General features: G+C 39.9%; 2 protein-coding genes across 3 annotated transcripts in view; both read left to right on the forward strand.

The window, feature by feature from the left end:
* Nucleotides 1-1033, forward strand: part of LOC139137194 (uncharacterized) — a 7715-nt gene extending 6682 nt beyond the window's left edge. The window contains exon 5 of the mRNA XM_070705173.1: nucleotides 1-1033. This exon is cut by the window's left edge and continues 41 nt beyond it. Within this exon, the coding sequence (XP_070561274.1) occupies nucleotides 1-71 (71 nt within the window). The 3' untranslated portion in view covers nucleotides 72-1033.
* LOC139137193 (putative methyltransferase DDB_G0268948) overlaps nucleotides 1-21146 on the forward strand; it is a 47188-nt gene that overhangs the window by 12486 nt on the left and 13556 nt on the right. Inside the window, exon 1 of one of the 2 annotated variants that reach the window (XM_070705171.1) lies at nucleotides 14401-14618. The exons of the other annotated variant lie outside the window; for it this stretch is intronic. Coding sequence (XP_070561272.1) covers nucleotides 14493-14618 — 126 coding nt within the window. The 5' untranslated portion in view covers nucleotides 14401-14492. Of the gene's footprint in view, nucleotides 1-14400; nucleotides 14619-21146 lie in introns of those variants that run through there. 2 annotated transcript variants of the gene reach the window in all.

The raw sequence follows: 21146 nt of genomic DNA on the forward strand, positions 1-21146 counted from the left end.
CCCAGATAACCTGTGTTTTACCTATCTTTTTGGTAATGTCCAGGAAACCCATATTCCCATCTGCCGATTAAAACGGACCGGCAAACGGGCAAGTTGGCGCTGTGCAAGATTACATTTAACACACACATATATGAATTTTATTACTTTTATCGCGTGTCTAACGACGAATATGTATCTTTTACAACTTTCGAGAAATTGTTATGTTTTCCTATCATGAGCAACCAAAAGCATGCAACAGTTAGACTGATTGGTGGCGCATTTCATGGAAGACATGCCTTTCATTTAACCTCATCAATGTACTTCATGCACTCTGAAATGGCGAATCAAGAACAATTGAGCGATCAGCGAGCTTTTTGCCGCGCCGACCCATCTTGCAAAAATACATGCACCACCCTGTGGAACACAAGCCCTAGCCAGTATCGTGAAAAGTCGAAACGGGATAAAGGAGAAAAATATACAACGGGAGCTAATTATAATTAGACCATTTTATACTCTTAAAAGAATTATTTTAGTTAACATTTTGATGATGTCGCTTAGATGAGATGAGGTTAGTGGTGTAATGTGACCAATAATTCCAGAAATAACGAGATTTTTCTATATTCGTTTTGTATGATATTACCTTCTTCATTCATTGAGTAGGATTTACACCCGTTAGACGTAACAGTTTTCCTTTTTGATCTCTGATCGATAAATTTGTATAGAATGTACCTTCAGCTGCTTTTTGAATAGATGACCTTTGACATTGTCGATGATCAGCAAGATATAGCTCTAATCAAATACCTTCAAGTGAACGGATCGCGAAGAGGGTTTCGGATCGTTCCAGCCTTATATGTCTTTTAAAACGCTAGGTTTACCTTCATCAACAGAAGGTAACCGTGTGCGAACGATAGCCAGCATATTATGAAACTTTTCAATACGGTAAACTGTGTTTTCAGCAATGTTTGGTCTCAGGTGTATCGCTAACCTAACTTCCAGTCAGTGAAGTTAATCAAATATGTAAATTGAATAAATGGAAGGGATTAATTTAATAAAACTTGTCGAGTCGTTATCAACTTTGTGAAGTGAGCGTTTCTCCAATAGCCAAAAAATTAAAATTTTTATTTTGTGTGATCGTCACAGTTTTGTGTAACGTTTACTTACGAGATTTCACGTACTGGTGTAACGAAAAACGCCATAAACAGAAAGCATGAACGACAATACAGTTCATAATCCTTTATTAGCTGTGCTCAACGGAGATCGAGATAATTAGTAAGTCACTTTGCCATGGACATATAAAACGTATAATTCCGATAACTCGACCTACCCAAGTTGTATATAGAACTCTTCTTCTACCCTATACTGTACAAAAACAAAAGACGTGTAAAAAGAAATTGTTATAAAAGTATTAAATTTGCAAGTTCAAGAATGCACTTGAACGAGAGCAATGGGATTTTCGAACAAGTCAAGAACAAGAGAAAGTTACGCTATTCGTTAACCTGTTAAATTGTGTCGATAAACGAACTGGAGGACAAAAACAACTGCATAGTCTGGTTCCGAATCCGAATCTGAAGCTGATTGCAAACCCTAGAAGAACGCATGATCAGAACTCGAGACATAATTACAAATGCACTCCTGGAAAAAATGCCTGACTTCTTGTCGACGTTATGAAGGTGTGACAAGGTGTCTTCCCCTGTGCCAGGTAACCTCGTTCAATGAATATTGTCATCACGCGCTTGATACCAATTTGACTTCTACCACAGACAAGGAGAACTGTGATCAAATCCTGGTTCGGTCTCACTGCTGGTGTTCGCAGTGTTCGGTTCCAGTTTTGGGTTGATGACGTGTAGTCCCTCTCAATTTGCACAATCTACTGCTTTTCAAATCAAGTGCAATGACGCACTCTCTCACACAGGGGCACAAGGCATTATCAGTCACAGCAAGAGTGTAGAAAATTAATAAATTTATGATTATGAATACTGTTGATGAAAATTAAATATTTCTGTCATTATTGCATACATATAGTACTCTACTGCACTCGAATCCTGAATGATGATCAGCTTTCATGCCAAATTCGCGCCCTTGTAGTACAGACCCTGTTATTAATAAATTTATGATTATGAATATTCTTGATAAAAAATTAATATTTCTGTCATTATTGTATACTTACAAAAGTACCCTACAACACTCGAATCCTAAATGATGATCAGTATTTATGCCAAATTCTCACAACTGTAGTACTGACCCTCAGCAATATGGTCAATGTAGTTACACTGCAGCAGCATTGCGCGGTAACTTGATGCGCGGTCACAGTACGGCCTCAGCAGACTCTCTAAACAGTAAATAACTTAAATGATCGAAAATCAAGTGTTGCGTAGCAAACAAGGGGCTGTGAGAGAGTCTTTAACGTATCGTCAAATATTTCCTTCGGAGAGACACGGGTCGCTTGAGGTTCGACACACGGTGAGGGCCGCTTTAAACATTTCAGTTTACGGTGGCATTAGCCGTGTATCGAACCACGAGGGATTGAGTCGCGCCTTTCAATCAATTTCTTTTAAGGGGTGGACCATTTGATATCCTGGGGGTCTTGAATATTTTCGAAAAAGAAATTCCCAGCACGATGTCATTAAAAAATCAGCCAGGGAATATTTGACAAAAAAGGGGGAGAATGGAAAAAAAGTACAATGGATCAGGTTAAAAAAGATACAATTCTACCTCATCAGTCTTCCAGAGCCCCCCTCATGTCAAAAGGTCCACTCATAATGCAATGGCAGCCATGTCTCGATGGACCGTGTCCTTTCTTTGAAAAGTTAACGTATTATATTTATGGAATGAAACTCTGATCGCAGAAGTCTGGCACCGCTCAATATTTTCGGTACGGTATGGTGTGATGCTCGAAAACTCACAAAAGCAGAGGAGAAGTACTGGCTTTCGTATTAAAACCTGGATTCTTTAGCACAGCGCAGCCAACGGCAGTTTTCGACGGAGAAGCAGACACGTAATCCAACTATTATATAACAGATTGTTCATGCTTCACAAACGTGTCCTTGTGGGGTTACAATTTCTTTGACTGAAATCTACAAGACGTATTTTCGTGACGGTTGTTGTTATGCCGTATAGAAATGGATAACGGCAAATGTTTACAATGACTGAGTTTAATTAAACAAGGTTATTTTTCGATCTCCTTGGTTCACGGTCCCGCCACAAACTGTGATACTGTCGAGGGGTCGTGTGTAGTTATAGGCAGTGCTGCGCAGCGTCAGCAATGCAAAATGTTACGTTGCATAACACTGAATAGTTGGCATTTTGCACACTGCATCAAGAGATATCAAAAATATAATGCGCTGCTATTTTTAGACTGAAAGATTTAGTCGTGAATGGGTCTCCGCCGCAGGCGACTGTCTTTCTCCATTGCTGTCTTTCTCCATTGCTGTATTCGAAATACGTGGCCAGCAGGATGAAGGGTGAAATGTATTCTACATTGTCGATAAATCAACGCATGCCCATATTGAACTTAGCCTTGCTTCAAAGCTGTGGTTTCTCAATGTTTGAGTGGTGGGGGTGAACGCGATCATTATTGAGTTCTGATTTTCATATAAGGACCGTTCAGTTTTTACGGCCGGGGGGGGGGCGGCAAAATCCAGGGGGGGTCATCATAATTTTGGAATCAGCGAAGGGGGGTCATCATTTTCACTGGTAGGAAAGGGGGGGTCACCACATTTTCAAAATCATAATACCTACAATAAAGTTCACTATATGCCATGGCCATGATCGACCCTCTTTACCGGCGGGCCGCCTTCGGCGGCCCACTACAATAAATATATACTTTATGTATTACCCATGACCCTCCTAACGGGCAGACGCCTTTGGCGGTTTACTTCATGCAATGGCCATGATCGACCCTCTTTACCGCGGGCCGCCTGCGGCAGCCCACTACAATAAATTGACTTTATTGTAATAACCCATGACCATCTTAATGGCCGGACGCCTTCAGCGGCCATGGTCAGTAAAGTTTATTTACTTCATGCAATGGCCATGATCGACCCTCTTTTTCCCAGCGGACCACCTTTGGTTACCCACTAGAATAAAGTTGACTTTACGTAATGGCCCATGACCCTCTTAACCGAAGGGCTGCCTTTGGCGAACCACTCCAATAAAGTTTACTTTATACAATGTCCATGGACATAAGTTGTCTATGGAAATGAAGTTCAAAATTGCCTTACAGTCGTCCTAATTAACAGACGTTTGCATGGATGTGGCTGAGAAGTTTGTGCACTGGCATCTCTGCTACACGAATAAAGTGCGCCGCGTACCGGAGTTCAAATCCAAACCGTGCGGGTAAATTTGACATATGGGTTTTGGTTTTTTTTCAGCGGGGGGGGGGGGGGTCATCAAATTTTTTCGTCTGACAAAGGGGGGGTCATCATTTTTTCGCGAAAAATGCAGGGGGGGTCTATATTTTTTTGAACACCGGCGACAAGATTTTGCCGGCCCCCCAGGCCGTAAAAACTGAACGGTCCCTAAAAGGCGTGAGCGGGGTGAACGTCATACAGGTGAGGTTCATCCGAAACTAACTCGCTACTGCACAGACTCAATGCAACGTGTTCGATCGAGAACCTGACCCGGGCTGCCAAATTTCAAATAGGGTTTTATGAAATAGAAGAGACACAAGAGAAGCTGTTGCAAATATATTATAATTTTTTCTGAAAAAATCACCGATTTGAACCAAGTCTAACTTCGATATGTACAAAAACAGCTCAGAAGCGAAGCCCTCGGGTAATTGTTCAATTCCAGTCGTAAATTGTCAACACAAAGTCGTCAAACAAAAGAAATTGGTGACACAATGCGACCAATTGTCGATATCAGGAAGTGAAGATACACAGTTTTTTAAAGACTTTTTACTTAAAATTCTGAGTGGTGATTTAAATTTACACCTTTGGCGCCCTTAAGCCGCACCATACAACGGGCATTATGATAGAGAAAGTGTTTATTTAAGTATTTGAACAAATGACAAGACACTGTATGAATGTGTGATCGAGGTATTTCCGGAATTTCAATACCTATGTTCCATATATTTAGCTTCACGCATGCTAAAGTCATGTTAAGGGGGTTTACAGGGTGTTAAACATTCTGTAGTTTTCGTTTGTTTCGTGTATACTCCGTGTGGCAAATGTAGGTATTTGAAACGACTGGTTATGGTATTATATGCAAATGTTCCGAGATTCCGAAGATCATGATCTGACCGGCCAACCTCGGGACGCACGTCCATGGGGTCACCGAGCAGATTGTCCAACATTTGATATCAGATGCAGGCGTTGAACTCGTGATAATGGTCATATAACATGTCATAACCTAATAAATGCAATTGTAACAGAGAGGAAAACACGGGACGGAAGCCAACGGTACAAATTCGAAGATGCAAATTTAACTTGTTCAATGCGTATTAACTTCGTTGATTACGACAATGTGTTAGTGCCTAAATCAGAAGGTTTTTTTCGAGTATGTTTTTTCCCATGGATCTACCATGCCAATAATACGTGAACCGCCATGATTGGCAAGGCTGTCAAGCTTTTATACACCGGGGAGGAGGGGGGGTGGCAATTTAAATAAATTTGAAGAGCTTCAGGGGAAACGACTCCCACTGACTGAACCATTTAAAAATGTGTCCTAGCTGTGTTTTGTCTCTTGGGATGAAATAATTTTTTGAATTTTTACGTCAACTAACTCTCCGAAACTGCATTTTTTAAAACTCAGACCTCTGAAAACTTCCTTCCGTCTTTTAACTTATGAGCTGCTAACGAGTTGTTTGGTCAGGGCGATTAGCTCCTGCGTTGGTGATTGGCAGAACCATAGACCCTGGAGCGAGACCCAGGGTCAATGTGCTAGAACAAATCAATGAACGGCATTAGGGAAGAGCAGTTAATAGATATGGACTGTTTTCTTTGAAAAACTATACACAGATGGCGATGGACCGTGGCGAGGGCAAAGTAATTGTACAGGGTACTGCAGGCATTATTCGTCAAGACGTTATGAATATGATCAATAAATGTCATATATTGAACTTTTTTCATTATCCTCCCCGTGTGTACCTATTACCATGAAGTTAAAAAAAAGGGAAGGATCCTTCATTTTTATAGCTCCACGCTATTACTTTACGCTGGCTATGTCAGTATAGTATTTCATAGAAAACGGTCCAATGAGCTGTTAACGAGTTATTTGGTCAGGGCGATAAGCCCCCCCCCCCGCATTACAGTTGTGTAAAAACTACATTCTCGCTCACCGAACTTTATGCATAGACCCTCCAAAATTTTGGAGGGTCTATGCTTTATGCAAGGATCTTTCTAATTAATATTTATTTGATCTTTCTGATTAATATTTCATCTTCGACAACACATGCACACATTCACCCCGCTACAATCAGATATATTTTAGACTGTCGCGAAAAATTAACCGTATTTCCCCCCTACTACTTTCTATAAAATTATACATACTGTACCATAATTTGTGCAGTCGATTCGAAATCATCAAATTTAAATCACAAGATGTATTCTAATAATCAAGACAAGGAATCACCTGATGTCAGTTCTACTATGTGTTTATGAAATTTTTCATCGTTGGGGTAGAATGTGCCTCGGGGACAGATATTCGGACTCTCAAACTTTCACAATTTTTTTCTGATCCACCACATGTGGGGGCTCATTTTAAAGCTCTTGGTATAACAAAAACATTAATTGTATCAAATATTCGAAAAATTGAAAATTTTTATTTTTCGCATTAGAGTTTTGAATTTCATATATCGGAAAATCTTGGATAATTTATTTGTCACTTGTACCATGCTGGTACCAATATATGCCCGGTGAACCCCGATTTTTATTCATGATTTCGGAAGAGTATGATTTAAATATTCCTCGAGCAAACTTTGAGCAAAATATAAGTCTTTCACACATGCCAGTAATCTCCAGGAAAAAAAATATCTGGCATTCCTCAACCACGTATCCACATCCATGCAACCACGTACTAGATGTCGGGGGGGGGGGGATTTACAAGGATGAATGGCACAACTATACTATTCTTGAAAGTTTTCTCGCACATCGTGATCGCAGACTCTGTAGATTATAGGGATTCTTTTAATTATTGTATTAATAATGATATGTCGGCTAAACAAAAGACCGGAAGAGCGATCAGGGAGGCGGATGGGAGGGGAGTTTGAATGAATATATCATGTGGAAAAGAAAAGCTGTTACATAATGTCATTATCACCTTTTCAAACGATTGTCTTCCCGAAAATTAATACCTGGAACACGTTCTCTTGCATTTGTTAAATCATCGATGATTTTCACAAACCTTTCAAATCTCAAAACTTTGTCAGTTTTGTCATTGTTTCAGCGGAATTTTTATTATTTGCTGTTCCATGGAGGTAGCTTGTTTACCTCCATGGTTGTTCCTTCTCTGCTGTACGAGCTCTCACAAAGATTCTCTATTTTTGCATCGAAACGTGCCCCGAATAGCGAAAACATTGGACACAGGGAGCCTGAGCCCGCGTCGCGCGTGTTTATCTACAATTTTACTTCTGACATGAATAATCACGGTCCCTCACATTGTGGAAAGACCGTGGAATAACGAACGTATAAACAAGTTGTACTTGATGTACGAAGGGGTGGTGGCGGGGGTGGAGTTGCAATCAGTTGCGATAAGTCTGGGATCAATTCTCATGGAGGTATTAATAATACTCCATGCTATATACAAGGAGGCTCGTACTCGTACGAAGCAGGGAATGGTTGATCCATAAACTACCTAATGACGTCATCTCGCCTCTAACTAAATGCTTCCCTCGTTTATTGCATCTCTTCGTCTTTATCGTAAGTAGATAAACGATGGCCCATTGCAAGAGGGGCGTATTTCTTATGGTGATACGCTATCTTGCACTGGGTCATCGCAAAGCTTGACAGAACTTGACAATGGCTTCTCCTATTTAATTTTACACGCTCAACAGTGACACGGATTAGATAGGATAACCACAAAGGTGCTCTAGGTCATCTGCCTAACTTGACAGCCGCAGCCGAAAATCACCACTTACAAAATAAATTCACGTTTCGAAATCTAACATACTTATGATGACATTTTGTGCAGAAAGATTTGAATCTGCATTAGATAAAAACCGCATTTTCGGGAGCTTGTCTCTGCGTGTCACCCCTTCAACGACAGTTTGATGATTTTATTACCCTGTTCATCGCAAATATTTGGATGGACTCCGCATCCTGTGAGAACGAATGCGTTGTACAGCAGCCTCTGTGAATTCACTTATTATTATAAGCTACAAACCATCCCAGCATGCAATTGGTATTCCGCGAATTCGAAATTTTGATCTATTCAGTTGGTCAAAATAAAGTGGTATAACCGTTGCAGAGGTGGTTATATTGTAATTACATCATAACACTGTATTGAAAATTCGGGCTGAAACCCTGAAAACGGCATTTTTATCCAGAGCTGAGCGCACGCTCATGTTCCTACCGTGCTACATCACGACACGGTCCCATAGCAAAAATATATTCTACCAATCTGATCGCTAAATTTGCATGAATTCACAACTTTGCACATTTAAAAAAAATATCGGATATTTACTGTCCAGTATCGAAGTTTAACGTCCCAGATATTTTGTCATACATATTGATAAAATAAAAATCTACTTACATGGATATGTGGTTTAAAGCGCATTTGTGAACAAGACATAATAATAATAATATAAGTATTATATAGAAATAATAACGTGAATAATAATAGGTTCAATTTCCGTGAAAATTTCACAGTTAGGGTATTTTGGGTCGAAAAGACCAAATATGATATCGATTTCACTGCCCCATGTTTCCATGGTAACCATTTTAGGGGTTGAAAATATCAATTTTTCTAATATCCCATGAAAAGTTACTTTGATTGATATGAAAATTACCTAGTGGGGGAATTCGGGTCAGGGAACACAAAAACCAGACTTATTTTAATGTTTCAAGTTGCCATGGTAACTATTTTGGCATTGAAAATGTTCCTTTTTCCCTTATTTCTATTAAAAATGTACTCGGACATAAATCCCGGTATTTTGGGAATAACCTCATTATTATACACCTTTTTTAATCCAATTTTACCTCGAAAAAATCAAAATTAAAGCTTTTTTGGGGATGACCGTCCCGCACTGCACTGAGCGATCGCGAGCAAACTGAGAACGCGTTAAGCGCGTCCGCTAAGCGCACAGAACGAAATTTCAAACCCGCGCAGCGCAGTGTACGTGTGAGAAATGGTTCTACTCCGGAATAAAAAGGACGCGTGGGGGGTGCGTGGGTTCTACAGACTCAGTACGCCCAAATAATCACGTGATGCCGGTACAAACAGCCCACATGTGTACTAACGCGCATGGAAATACACTTACATCTAAGCGCGTTTACGCACATGGCTTTGTTTGTACCGTGGTCGATTCGAATTCCGGGTTTGGCCTATTGTAGGCCAGCAGCATAATTTCACCCGAATTCACAGGCTTTTGATTCACCACTACTAACGTTGTGAAGTACCCAATGTTTAGAAGTATTTCCCCGCATTGACGTAATGGTGTTTTGAGGTCAAAGGTCAAATAGCGTCCAATAACACCAAAAGTTATTGTACTCCGCGGCAAAGTTATTGGACTCTGCGTCCTCTGATACCAAAATATACTGTACGAAGAAAACTCCAAAGATTGCAGACGCAGGTGTATAATAATAAAGATAATGTATATTGGGGCCATTCTGGTCAAAATTATGTTTTCCGTTAATTTTAGTGTGTGTTAGAATTAATTTTATATAGACCAGAAATAATTTTTCAAGCATTTTTAATTTTGTTCCATGCAGTCATCTCAAATAAGTGCTATGTAGTATATTACTAACTTCGCATTCATCGAATTAAGTTTATGCCTTCAAATTAATTTTATGTGATAAAATTAATTCTACTAGTATGTCAAATTAATTTTGTGAACCCAATTCCCCTTAGCACCCAAGATTCACTGGTACTTATTTATTTTATGGATTGACAATTTATAATTTCTTTGTCTCATTCCAGGAAGAATAATGAAGACAAATTATTTCTGATTGTTTAACTATAGTAAAATTATGACCATGTAGTGGTGCATTATTTTAGTGTGACCTGGCGTGACCCCATAAACTCTATGACTAGCTAGATCCCTTTCCATGGTTGCAACGGCTTAATTTGAACATGGTGCCTGTATACCTTTAAACACTTTTTAAAAACCCAGCAGGCCAAGACATTAGGGGGGAACAGTATTACAAGATATCACGTTAATACTTCCCTACTTGACATAGTATAGGGCTCTCACTTGTGCGAACGTCGTAGGAAACACTTATTGCAACAATTTACCCTAAATATAAAGAATCGGCTGTTAATTAAACTGCGGTTGCTAACCAACCGAGGTAAACAGTGAGACTAAACGTGCCCAGAAATACTAGCGCGATAGACTAATCGTTTTGGTGCGTGCCAACTCCAAATTATAGAAAACCGCAAAGACTAGTCGTTTCGGGTGTGCCGGCTAATCGGCTAACAAAAAACAGGAAACCGCAAAACCGCAAAAAGTAAAAAGAAATGTAAATAGCTATAGAATAGTTTCTATAAAAATCTCTACGTATGTATATCAACCTGGGGAATAAGATTTTGACCTGTAGCACGATGCTCAATGGAATAGCCAGTATTATTGTGAATGGCGTTAGTCATATCAAACTACTGACGTGCTACAAAATAATTAATCTTTCCAGCTTTCAGCTTGGTTAAAAACGCATTTATTGATTCGCCAAAGGCCTGTGGATTCGCTTATTTTTGCACAAGTTCTACATGCACATAGGAAAAGTTCGACTCACCCTCTGGATTGTTGAGCATACAACTGACTGTTTCAGTGAATCCGACATGGTGAGAGTTCTCGAATCAAAAACTGTACTGTAGCCGTGCTCGAATACAAATGTCTTCCCATTAAATTACGTCATTGTTATACAAGAGTTAGCATTCCAAAGTCTGTCACCCTGTTTTTTTTCAAAGATTGGAGTAGAGTGCGGCATTTCCCTCTGAATAATTGAACGACGTGAAACGCAAACATTTCCATCGCATATGTTCCGGCAGTATGTACAGTAGAAATACTGTTTACGTGCAGTTACGTAAGCCTATACTCCACAAATTGGCCACAGGCGGCGTGAAGTTTCTGAAAGGATTTCCTAAACGTCCTACTTGGTACCTTAGACACTCACATGTGATATCCTGAAAAGTATTCTCTGCAGTAATTCCAGTTTCTGTTGACATTCCATCATTTTTAAAGCTAACGACACAATAGCACGAGACATTCTATTGTCACGCGCACGCACTCTCAATTGCGCATGCTCTGGGAATCGCGTCGCGCCTCTGAAGGGCGCGCGCGTGTTCCAACAGAGAAGAACGCGAATCGCAGGGTCTCTGCCAGACCACAGGTAACGTTGCTTGGATAGTCGTTGGAGGCGGGCGGCCGCAGGTCGCCGTTTACTTGGAAAAAAAGACCTAAGTAAACGGCGACCTGCGGCCGCCCGCCTCCAACGACTATCCAAGCAACGTTACAATAACCTGTGTGCCAGACTACACTGGTTAGATTTATATAATGAACTTTTAATAATACCCCTAATGTATGGAAAATATTCGTTCGGTGGTCGCAGCATAGCAATTTCACTGCAGAGAGAGAGACAGAGAGAGACAGAGAGAGACAGACAGACAGACAGACAGTTAATTTATATTGGAAATCTTTTTCATAGGAGAGAGAGAGAGAGAGAGAGAGAGAGAGAGAGAGAGAGAGAGAGAGAGAGAGAGAGAGAGAGAGAGAGAGAGAGAGAGAGAGAGTTAATTTATATTGGAAATCTTTTTCATAGTCGTGACTTTTGATGGAAGAAAACTGCGCTGCACGTACATCAATGGGAAGTCACCCCTATTGACAAAATTAAAATATACAACACCTCTTTATCAGAATTCCCACACAGCCTCAATGAACTATTATTAGATTTCTATATAATACTTATAGCCCCTAAACTTGTAATAATAATAATAATAATAATAATAATAATAATAATAATAATAATTTTATTGCTTGCTTGTAAATATAGGATTTACATCACATTTGTGATATTAAAAGTGTGATACAAAAATAAGTTCAAATTTTCTTCAATAAAGATAAAGTATTACAGTATAATAATAATAAATATAACTAGGTATTTCTTTGTTTATATAAAGTAAAATATAATCTGCAAGTTGTTTATTAAAAGATAACTCTCGTTTTTTAGCAGAGAAATAAGCTGATTCTGGGAAATTGATTTTACTGAAAAATTTCTTTCTTTGGACTTTGTATTTCTGACAAACTAATAAAAAGTGTGTTTCATCTTCAATACTGTTGGTGTTACACTGATTGCGGTATCTTTTAGTAATTGGGGTTTTTGGAACAGTGTGTCTCCCTTTTTCAATTGCTCGATCATGATTGCTAATGCGAAGTTTGGTGAGTAATTTTCTTTTCTCACCTTGTAACTGTGTTAAGTAGGGTTCTAATCTAAAATTACATTTTATTTGGGCATACATTTTTAGTTTACTTTTTTCATCAGTGATCAAATTTTTCAAAAAGACTTCATAATTGTTTGTTAAATTTGTTTTCATTAATCCAGTTATAACTTTGTGGTGTTTAAGTGATGGAGCTTTATCAAGGAGAAAGTCCATTCCATTGTCTTTAATTAAAGCACTTAAACAGGTAAACCAGGATCTATTGTTAGTGTTGTTTACCATTTGCTCCAGGAAAGCTTCTTTAGCAAGATTACAATGTGGCAGTTGTACAATATGAAGCCAGTGTTTAACAATATTAAGTTTGATCTCAAGTAGAAGTGGGAATTGTCCTAGTTCACCCCTCACAGCGGCATTACAAGCTTGTCTATTACACTGACATTTGATCACTCAATTTCACGTAAAAGTGTCCTTTTACTGTATATGGTAGTCTATGCTACAAACTATGAACAATGTTTTTGCCCCATACAAAACTAGATATATCTGTGCATTTGTACATGTTTGACTATTGATGCGAATGTACTTCTCCCGCAAATGTTAAGCGGGCATTTGTGTACGAGAAATTCTGATTTTGGAATTTCACCCAAAAGTATAAGTTCACTACGCATGCATGTCCATGGGTGCAAACATTGAACATTGTTTTCCTATACAAAAACTGGGGCGAAGAAAAATGGCAGCGGAGGGGGAGGCAGGGACACACAGACGAGCTAGCTCAGCGTGGCTCGGGTATATGACAATGGAGCGAAGTCGCCACTGTGCGATGCAACTCCACACAAACAACTCAACTCTATACACGGAGGAGCAATCAATTTGCACCTCTATGGTTCTATATATACATCATGATAACGGTCAAAGGTCGTACAAAACGCGCGTAATCCTGTATTGAAATCTAATCCATTACTTGATCTCGATTTAAATTTTGATAAAGTTCTGACAAACTATAATGAATGTCTGTAAAAATAGACACTACAGAAATTATTAAACTAAATGAACGCATAAAGAAAAGCTGCACATACAAAGGTGTGAAAATATGCATGAGGATAAGTGTCAAACTTGAATATAAAAGTTGTAACACGATAAAGGTCAATGACCCATTACACGGTACAGTATGGTATGCACAGATTACATGAAATAATAAAAGTTAATATTTATTCTCCAACGGTGGCAAAGGTTAAACTTTCCTGGGGTGGGAGATGGGGCTGAAAGTATTGTATTTTGTTGTCAACACAATTGGAACTAATTTGGGATAATTGGATCTTCATATTTTTCAAATTTCTCAAAAGCGTTAGGTTTCATATAGCTGAATGTTGCAATATTACAAATTACTCATAAAAGTTGAACAAGTGTGAAACTTAAAAAGAAAAGCAGATGAGCGTACATTTGCAGGTTACAACGACCTCACTTCACCACCCAATTACCTGAAATTTCCAATTGTGTTTTCTTTGTCATCACCTTCAAATCATCACCAATGGTCAGTAAGGTGGCCGTGCATTTTCATGAACTGCACCTGAACAATGGAACGCACGACCGATCGACATCAGAGAATCCTTAAACTTGGAAAATTTCAAAAGAAAACTGAAAATGCACATATTTTCCAGAGCACACAGTGTGGGTTGGCATTTGAGCGTCACAGACTGAGCAAAACACCGCTTTTGCGCTATGTAAAATTTACTGATTGATTGATTTGCACACTTGCAAATTCTATCCCATCAATCCATTGTTATTATGGCCACCTCGGTGAATTATAATTATGGGACCCGTGATCAAGCTGAGCGTAGAGTGTTGCCTTGGTGTCGCTGCGCAGCGCACACGAATTAATCGACTTTCGCTACATTGCGCAGGCGCGGTTTATCTCTCACGCAGACGTCTAAGCGTACGCATCATTGCATCTCTGAACTCGGAGTTGACAACCTGCAACAACGCAATACGAAATGGCTATGGACGGAGCTTTCAGCAATTTCTTCAGCGGGTCCGACCTTACTGTGGCGTACAAAAAGTTTCGGCCCACGTACCCGGAGGAGCTCGTCAAGAAGATTGTGAAGTTCGGTGGCGAGAAGGTGAGTGCTTCTCAACTATGCCAGACCCTTACTCGATTCCAAATACGTCATAGTCCTTATCGAGTGTATACTGCAACGGGGCTATCTCACTACTGTACTATTTTTTTTGGGGGTGGCTGAGAGATGCGATGGGGCCGTCATTTATACCCTGGACTGCGCTGACTTGAGCTTGCCGTTATTTATTTAGAATAATCCCACCTCAATATAGAACGTAGGGTTTATTGAGCAACTACGTAGTTGAACGCAAGCTTTTTTTGAACTAGTCTCAGCCTACGGTTGCTCTCTTCCTACCTCCATGCTTCGTGGCACGTCGTTTGTTCTGGACGGGAAATCTGAAAATCGATAGAGATGGAAGAACGCACCGGGGCACAAACCGTTGGTAAAGAAGACTATGCGTGGCCAGGGACAATGTTTTTCTTATCAGTAGGGAGGGGAATGGACGGACGCGCTTTACACACCACTGGGTGGGCGAATTCTATATAACTCCTCAATGATACGTTAAAATGCCCCGTTCCGTTTGTTCTCGGCTGGGCAGTTTGTCAATGGCCACGGGAAAGCAGTGTGGCAGGGCGATATCGGGAGAATGTTATAGTAGAGAGAGGACCGTGGGGAAATATTGTTAAACTTTGTTCTAAAAGCGTCAGAACCACACACTATTATGTAAAACAGCTATGCGTACACAACTTTTTTGCTGCGACTGTTGGAAAAAAACCAAATACAGTGAAGGCAGTTTCCATGGTTTTGTTTATCCAAGGTCAATGGTTTCGTGACCGTATTTGAACTTGGAGACCAACATTTCTGAGACGCAGGCAATGTAATGCTTACATTTTTTTTACCTCCAGGTGGCCAAAAATATGTCACAACCTCGCTTGAACATTGTCAACAATATCTTCGGTGATAATAAGCCTGTAGAGTTTCGAAAGTAATGTGTTATCGATTCTTGCGTGACTCCTTGTGTTCAGTGAGCTCTATCTTCATGGTCGACCAGACATTGCTTTGTCGGGGCATCTTTTGGTAGCTCTGTGGTCGGGGTAACTGGCCGTTTCGGCCCAAGTCGTTTCGGCACCGCAACCAAAGACGTTTCGGCATCCGTTTCGATTTTTTTTTCAAAACAATTAGTAATTGACTGACCCGTCGATAAACGTGTGTCACAGATTTGAAAATGATATAAAGAGTTTTCCTTACGGTTTCTTACCATGTTCTCACAAAGCATGTACATGAATCGACACTATACTTATATTTTTAGTGCTTAGATTTGTAACATTACGCTGTACCACTAGTTCCCCCAGGTGGGCTAGAGTGGTGCCGAAACATCTTGGTGCCGAAACGTCTAGAAACCTTTTGTCGGCTGCCTTTAGCCATTGAGGCAGAACAGAAGCAAGTTCTGCGTTGAGAATATGAAAATACCCTTACCGTCCTACGATAGAGACCGGTTTGTAACTAAATTAACACTGTTTCCCAACACGCCTGCTGGTAGTGCCCGTAGACTCAATTATTTCACACTGGGTATGAGCATGGACGCACCGTAAGACAATGATTTGTGTTGGCCCTTCTCACAAATGTGCGCCTGTACGCGTCTTGTTTTGAACGCTAGCGCAGTTGTTGTTGAACGTGACAGGAAGTATAAAAATAAGAGTTGTTCTGAATTCTGTGCCAGGTACCGGTATATTGACTGAAATACGCTGCATTGAGTACGCCGTTAGTTATTGCACACACCTTGCAGGCTACCAAAATATTACATTTATAACCTACGACATTATCCGCATAACTCGAGTGTTTCAATTTCCTTTTACATGGGATAAATTGCTTTATCTCGCCTACATTTACAGTAAAATAAAATGCCTCACTCACTATCGTGACCTTGGTGTGTTGCCACGCAAGCATACACGACGTGTTACGCAACGTCATGGAACAATCCCAAACAAGATGTTACGCAACTGCACCTATTCACAGCTTGGTAGTTCGGTGTCATTAACAGGTCGCAGTCGCGTAGGAGCTATTTTTGCGAGTGTGAATGGTCGAACACCGTACGTTTGCCGTCAGCCACTCTGAGCAATGCGCATAGTGACCGTGGGTTAGCCGAAAATGTTAGGAGGTTGTGGAAAGACTCAATTGATGGAATGTTGATGGCTCCAATTCAAATGCACCTTAAATCTGATACAAAATTAAGTGGGGCGACGCCGATTTCAGTATTGTTAGACCAAAAATATCGTTCCTTTGATTTTTTTTCTGGCCAAGACGAGCAAAGGAATGTGGAGAGCGATTTTCAGCGAAGTTCAATAATCCCTACTTATTTTGCATAAATATATGTCTGCGGAGACAAACAAGAAATACAATTTTCAGCGAATAATGTATTCATTATGTAATGGAACAAAAACACTACAGTCTAGGGTGAAATGTTTTCCTCAGAGGGTCAATTGTACTTTTCAATATTTTCGTTCTGCTTGCATAGTGTCCTCCGGGGCTTGACAGTAATTAATTTCATTGCCACAATGTGAGTGTAACCCCGTTGCTTCCTGGTAGAATATTGCTTCCTCAATGGTTATAGGGGTTGACCGGTATAGCAGAAAATGGCTCCTTGGAGCCAAGCATATGTAGCTGCATTTGATACTGATGACTTGAAAATTCAACTGTCGGGAGCGGGCAATCGCAATGCACAAAAGTTGGGGAGCGTAGAGAGCGCCCTCGAGCGACTGATCTTTCAGTCTACAGTGAACGTTGAGTGGCATAAATGTGCTTTTCAGAGTACAATAAGCAAGTGTAAGAAACAAGCATACAGATCAAAAATATCAGAATATGTCTGGGTCCCTCAAATTGTCTGAAGGCGCGTCCTCATGTCTGACCCATCATTTCGCCTTTCTGCCATAGTGTGCCAACGTGTGTTAGACGAGGGTGTAACAGCACTGTACTGTCATCTGAGTGATTGTGTATAGAAGCCAGAGACAGTCTTTCTCTCTGAATAGGGAATTGCATTTTTTAAATGATACAGCAGCTGCACCGTACAACTATGGATGTGGAAGATGAAGAAAGAACTCTTTCTTTCTACCTCCATGGTACACGTATACTGAAAGATCCGTCGCACGAGGGCGCTCTCTAAGCTCCTCCGCAGGAGCCTGAGCGTAGAGAGCGTCCCCAGTCTACTCACAAAGGGACGTCAGTTGATGATAAAGCTAGCTCGCTGCCTGCGCAATTGGGAGGGGGGAGGGAGGGGGAGGGGGTTGGAAGAGCTCATTTCGTTTTGCATTTGTCAAAACCACATAGGGATTTTCATATTTTCCTAAACTAGTCGCGTCCCACTATTGGAAGAATTGAAGAACTACAGGGCTTGGGAGCGACCAAATGAATTGCAAATGATTTTATCTTTGATGTAGATACTTGTGAAGTGCAAGACGTACGGTATTTACGTTCACCGAAAACACAGTGAGACTGCATTGAGACGAAGAAATTGGAGTTGCAGGAAAGACATGTAAAGTTTTGTGAGAGCGAGAACTGACGCAAAATGCATCAGCTGTCGGAATATCAATTTGTGTTTTCTAACGAGACGTTCAAGTTTACCAAACTCTTCCAAAGCCCTAAAAAGTGAGTTCTGTAAGAGTTTAGTTTCAAAGTGATGAAAGTGTAGTTTCGATATTCCTTTGTTTTGACTCGAACAGAATTCGGACTGTGTAGGAACGTGTGTGCGTGTAAGTCAAGGCAGTCGTTTTAACACCATAAATTTTTGTTCGACTGAAAAAAAAATGTTTTTTTGGGGGGGGGGTGGCGGCGGGGGTGAATTACGTCGGTCTGGTCGTGAGACATTCTTGTCATTGACGACCCTCATGTCGTCTTAACCTGAAGCTTGCACGTCACAGCTTGTCTGTCAACACATTTATGGACAAATCCACGGTGGTTGAGTAACTCGCTGGGTGAAAGTGTGAAATAGTGAAAACAGAGCGGAAGTCTTTTCCGGCTCTTTGTTTTAACCAAATGAAGAAAGGTCACAATCGCAGTGTCGATTTTGAGGAACAATGAAAGTGTTCCTCCATGACTATTGTATAGTACTGCGTTTGTATCCCTGCATTTCTTCACTAATTGCTTATCACTAATTTCCAATAGCGGAGTTTCTGTCGTGTGTGACGTAAAAAGATGTCGCCCAGTTCATAGCGTTCATGCTTTCATCGATGAAAGCTCTAAGCCTCCTCCAGTCTCCACGACAAAGGTATTAACCCTTTTAGCGCCAAGGTCAATTTTTGTCACCTTTACAAAATATACCTCAGTTAATTTTTTTCCCAAGACTTTTGCCAGTTTTGATAAAAAACTGTAGCCATTGAAATGTGATGTCTATTTGCTCCAAAATTATAGAAAACAATAGAGAAAAATTCGTAAAAATTGTAAAATGTTGCTCTAAAATTGTGGTGGGAAAAATTACAGCACTTAGAGGGTTAAGTAACCCTCCTTTCTACGAGACTGGGGACAATTAAAATACGTGCATAGGAAACAAAAGTCGTTGTAAACCATTTTCTTCATTGAAACATTTAAAGTGCAAAAATATCAATAAAAATTATGTTCCAAACTTTTCCCTAACATTGTATTTCTGTCAAACAGGTTTTTACAAGGCAGATGTTTTACTTGCATTTGAACACAGTCCCTCCGAGGGACCGTGATTTGAACAATAGGCAGTACCAATCAAAATTCATAAGGTTGCATGCATAGACACGATTTCCATGGCTTAGGCCGCGGTTAAAAAATGATGAGGGGGGAGGGGCTGGAGGAATTCAAGGGGGGATTCGAAAAGTTTTGGAGTAGTCGAGGGGAGGACTTGAAAGTTTTGCTCTGCCTCTAGGGGGGGGGGGACCTGAAAATATTTTGACTCCCAACATTTTGATGTCGTCCAATGGTTCTAATGTTAGTAATAATTAAACAAAATCTAGAACCGTTTTGTCACATTTTATGTCTTTAATCTTGAAAAAATCTGAAAATGTATGAATGCCATTAAAGTTTTATAAAACAAGTTGGCCTTGTAATGGGGCAGGAGCTGCAACTATTGATAATTTTTCAATGTTTCTATGCAATGTATCAAATACAGTTTCTTGGTGTCTCTCTACAGCATGCTTAAAAACACAATATTCACTTTGTCAACAAAGCCCGTTTGTCTAAATATTGGTGATATTTGAATGATACAAATGCACGGTACACATAGGCTGTGTTGGCAAGCTGAATATTGGACAGCTCAACATGCTGTAGGGAGTAGAACAAGAACGCAATTGTATAAATTGAACAAAAATTTTCACATCTCATTGTACCAATAACACAAAAGTAAAACTTTGAAGAGTAAACACTCTAATTTAAATGGAAAAATGTGTGACTAAATGGAATCATTTATTTTTTATCAAATTTGCCATTATTACACCCAAAATTTCTGAGATTAAAACATTAATTTCATGGAATATTTTAACCTTCTAGTATTGTCATTTTGTAAAACATTTATAAGTGGCATCTACCATAAGTTATATATGTCTTGTACTTTTGAAAAAATAATTGGGTAGGTCACTGTGCTCATTTTTTTCACAATTTTGTTAAACGTAGCTAGGAATACACAATTTAATTTTCATACTCTCTCATGATTGTCATTTTGTTGGCTTTTCAGCTGGTGCCATTGAACTGGTCTGAGTTGGATAAACTCAAGTTGGCTTAGACTTAGAAATCCAAAAAGTCCACTGATGCATTTAAAAATGAATCAATTTAAGAACTTGCCCTAGGTATATGGCTCTACAACCTGCTGATAAGAGGTAGTGTTGAACATCTGCGTGCAGAACGACACATTACATGTTTGTTTTTACTCTGCGTGCATTCCTAATAAATATGCGGCTATATGGTAATTTGGGGGGGGGACTTGAAAATTTTTGAGGGTATGGGGGGGGGACTTGAAAATTTTTTAGGGTATTGAGGGGGGATCATAAAAAAAATAAGATTTCAGTCGCGATTCCTCCAGCTCCCCTCACCATTTTTTTTGAACGCGGTCTTACAGTAACATAGTGCGAGTTTATACACGATAATATCGCCACTAAGCGGCCTTTTTGTTATTGTATATTCCATGCTCAAAGTCATGAACTGTTATTTATCAAGCAGATTTTATTCAAACTTGCCAAACAGCAATATGCCATGGTACATGTCATTTGTTTCGCGCCATATAATTCAAGATGGCTGCCAGGGCAGTCATTAGTAATATGAATATATTTTCAAAGCCATTATTGTGCGTTAATTTATTTTGCAATAAATGATATTATAGCTCAAACAAGTGACTATGCGCCCGAGGGTAGATACTGTTTGCTCGCCTGACGTCGGGTATGTAGTGTTCTGCCTCGAGGGTACATAGTCGCTTGGTTTGGCGCTTATGTTTTTATTACGTGCCTCTTCTACCATGGAACTGCCAAAAGTAGTTCCATGCTCCTACATATTTGTCAGTCAAGATTTTTAGGTTTATTTGAAAATGGCGGGAATATACTCTATTTTATTATTACACGAAAATCCGTCAAAATAGAACGATTT

Source organism: Ptychodera flava, chromosome 7 (genome assembly GCF_041260155.1).
Source record: "Ptychodera flava strain L36383 chromosome 7, AS_Pfla_20210202, whole genome shotgun sequence".
Lineage (NCBI taxonomy): Eukaryota > Metazoa > Hemichordata > Enteropneusta > Ptychoderidae > Ptychodera > Ptychodera flava.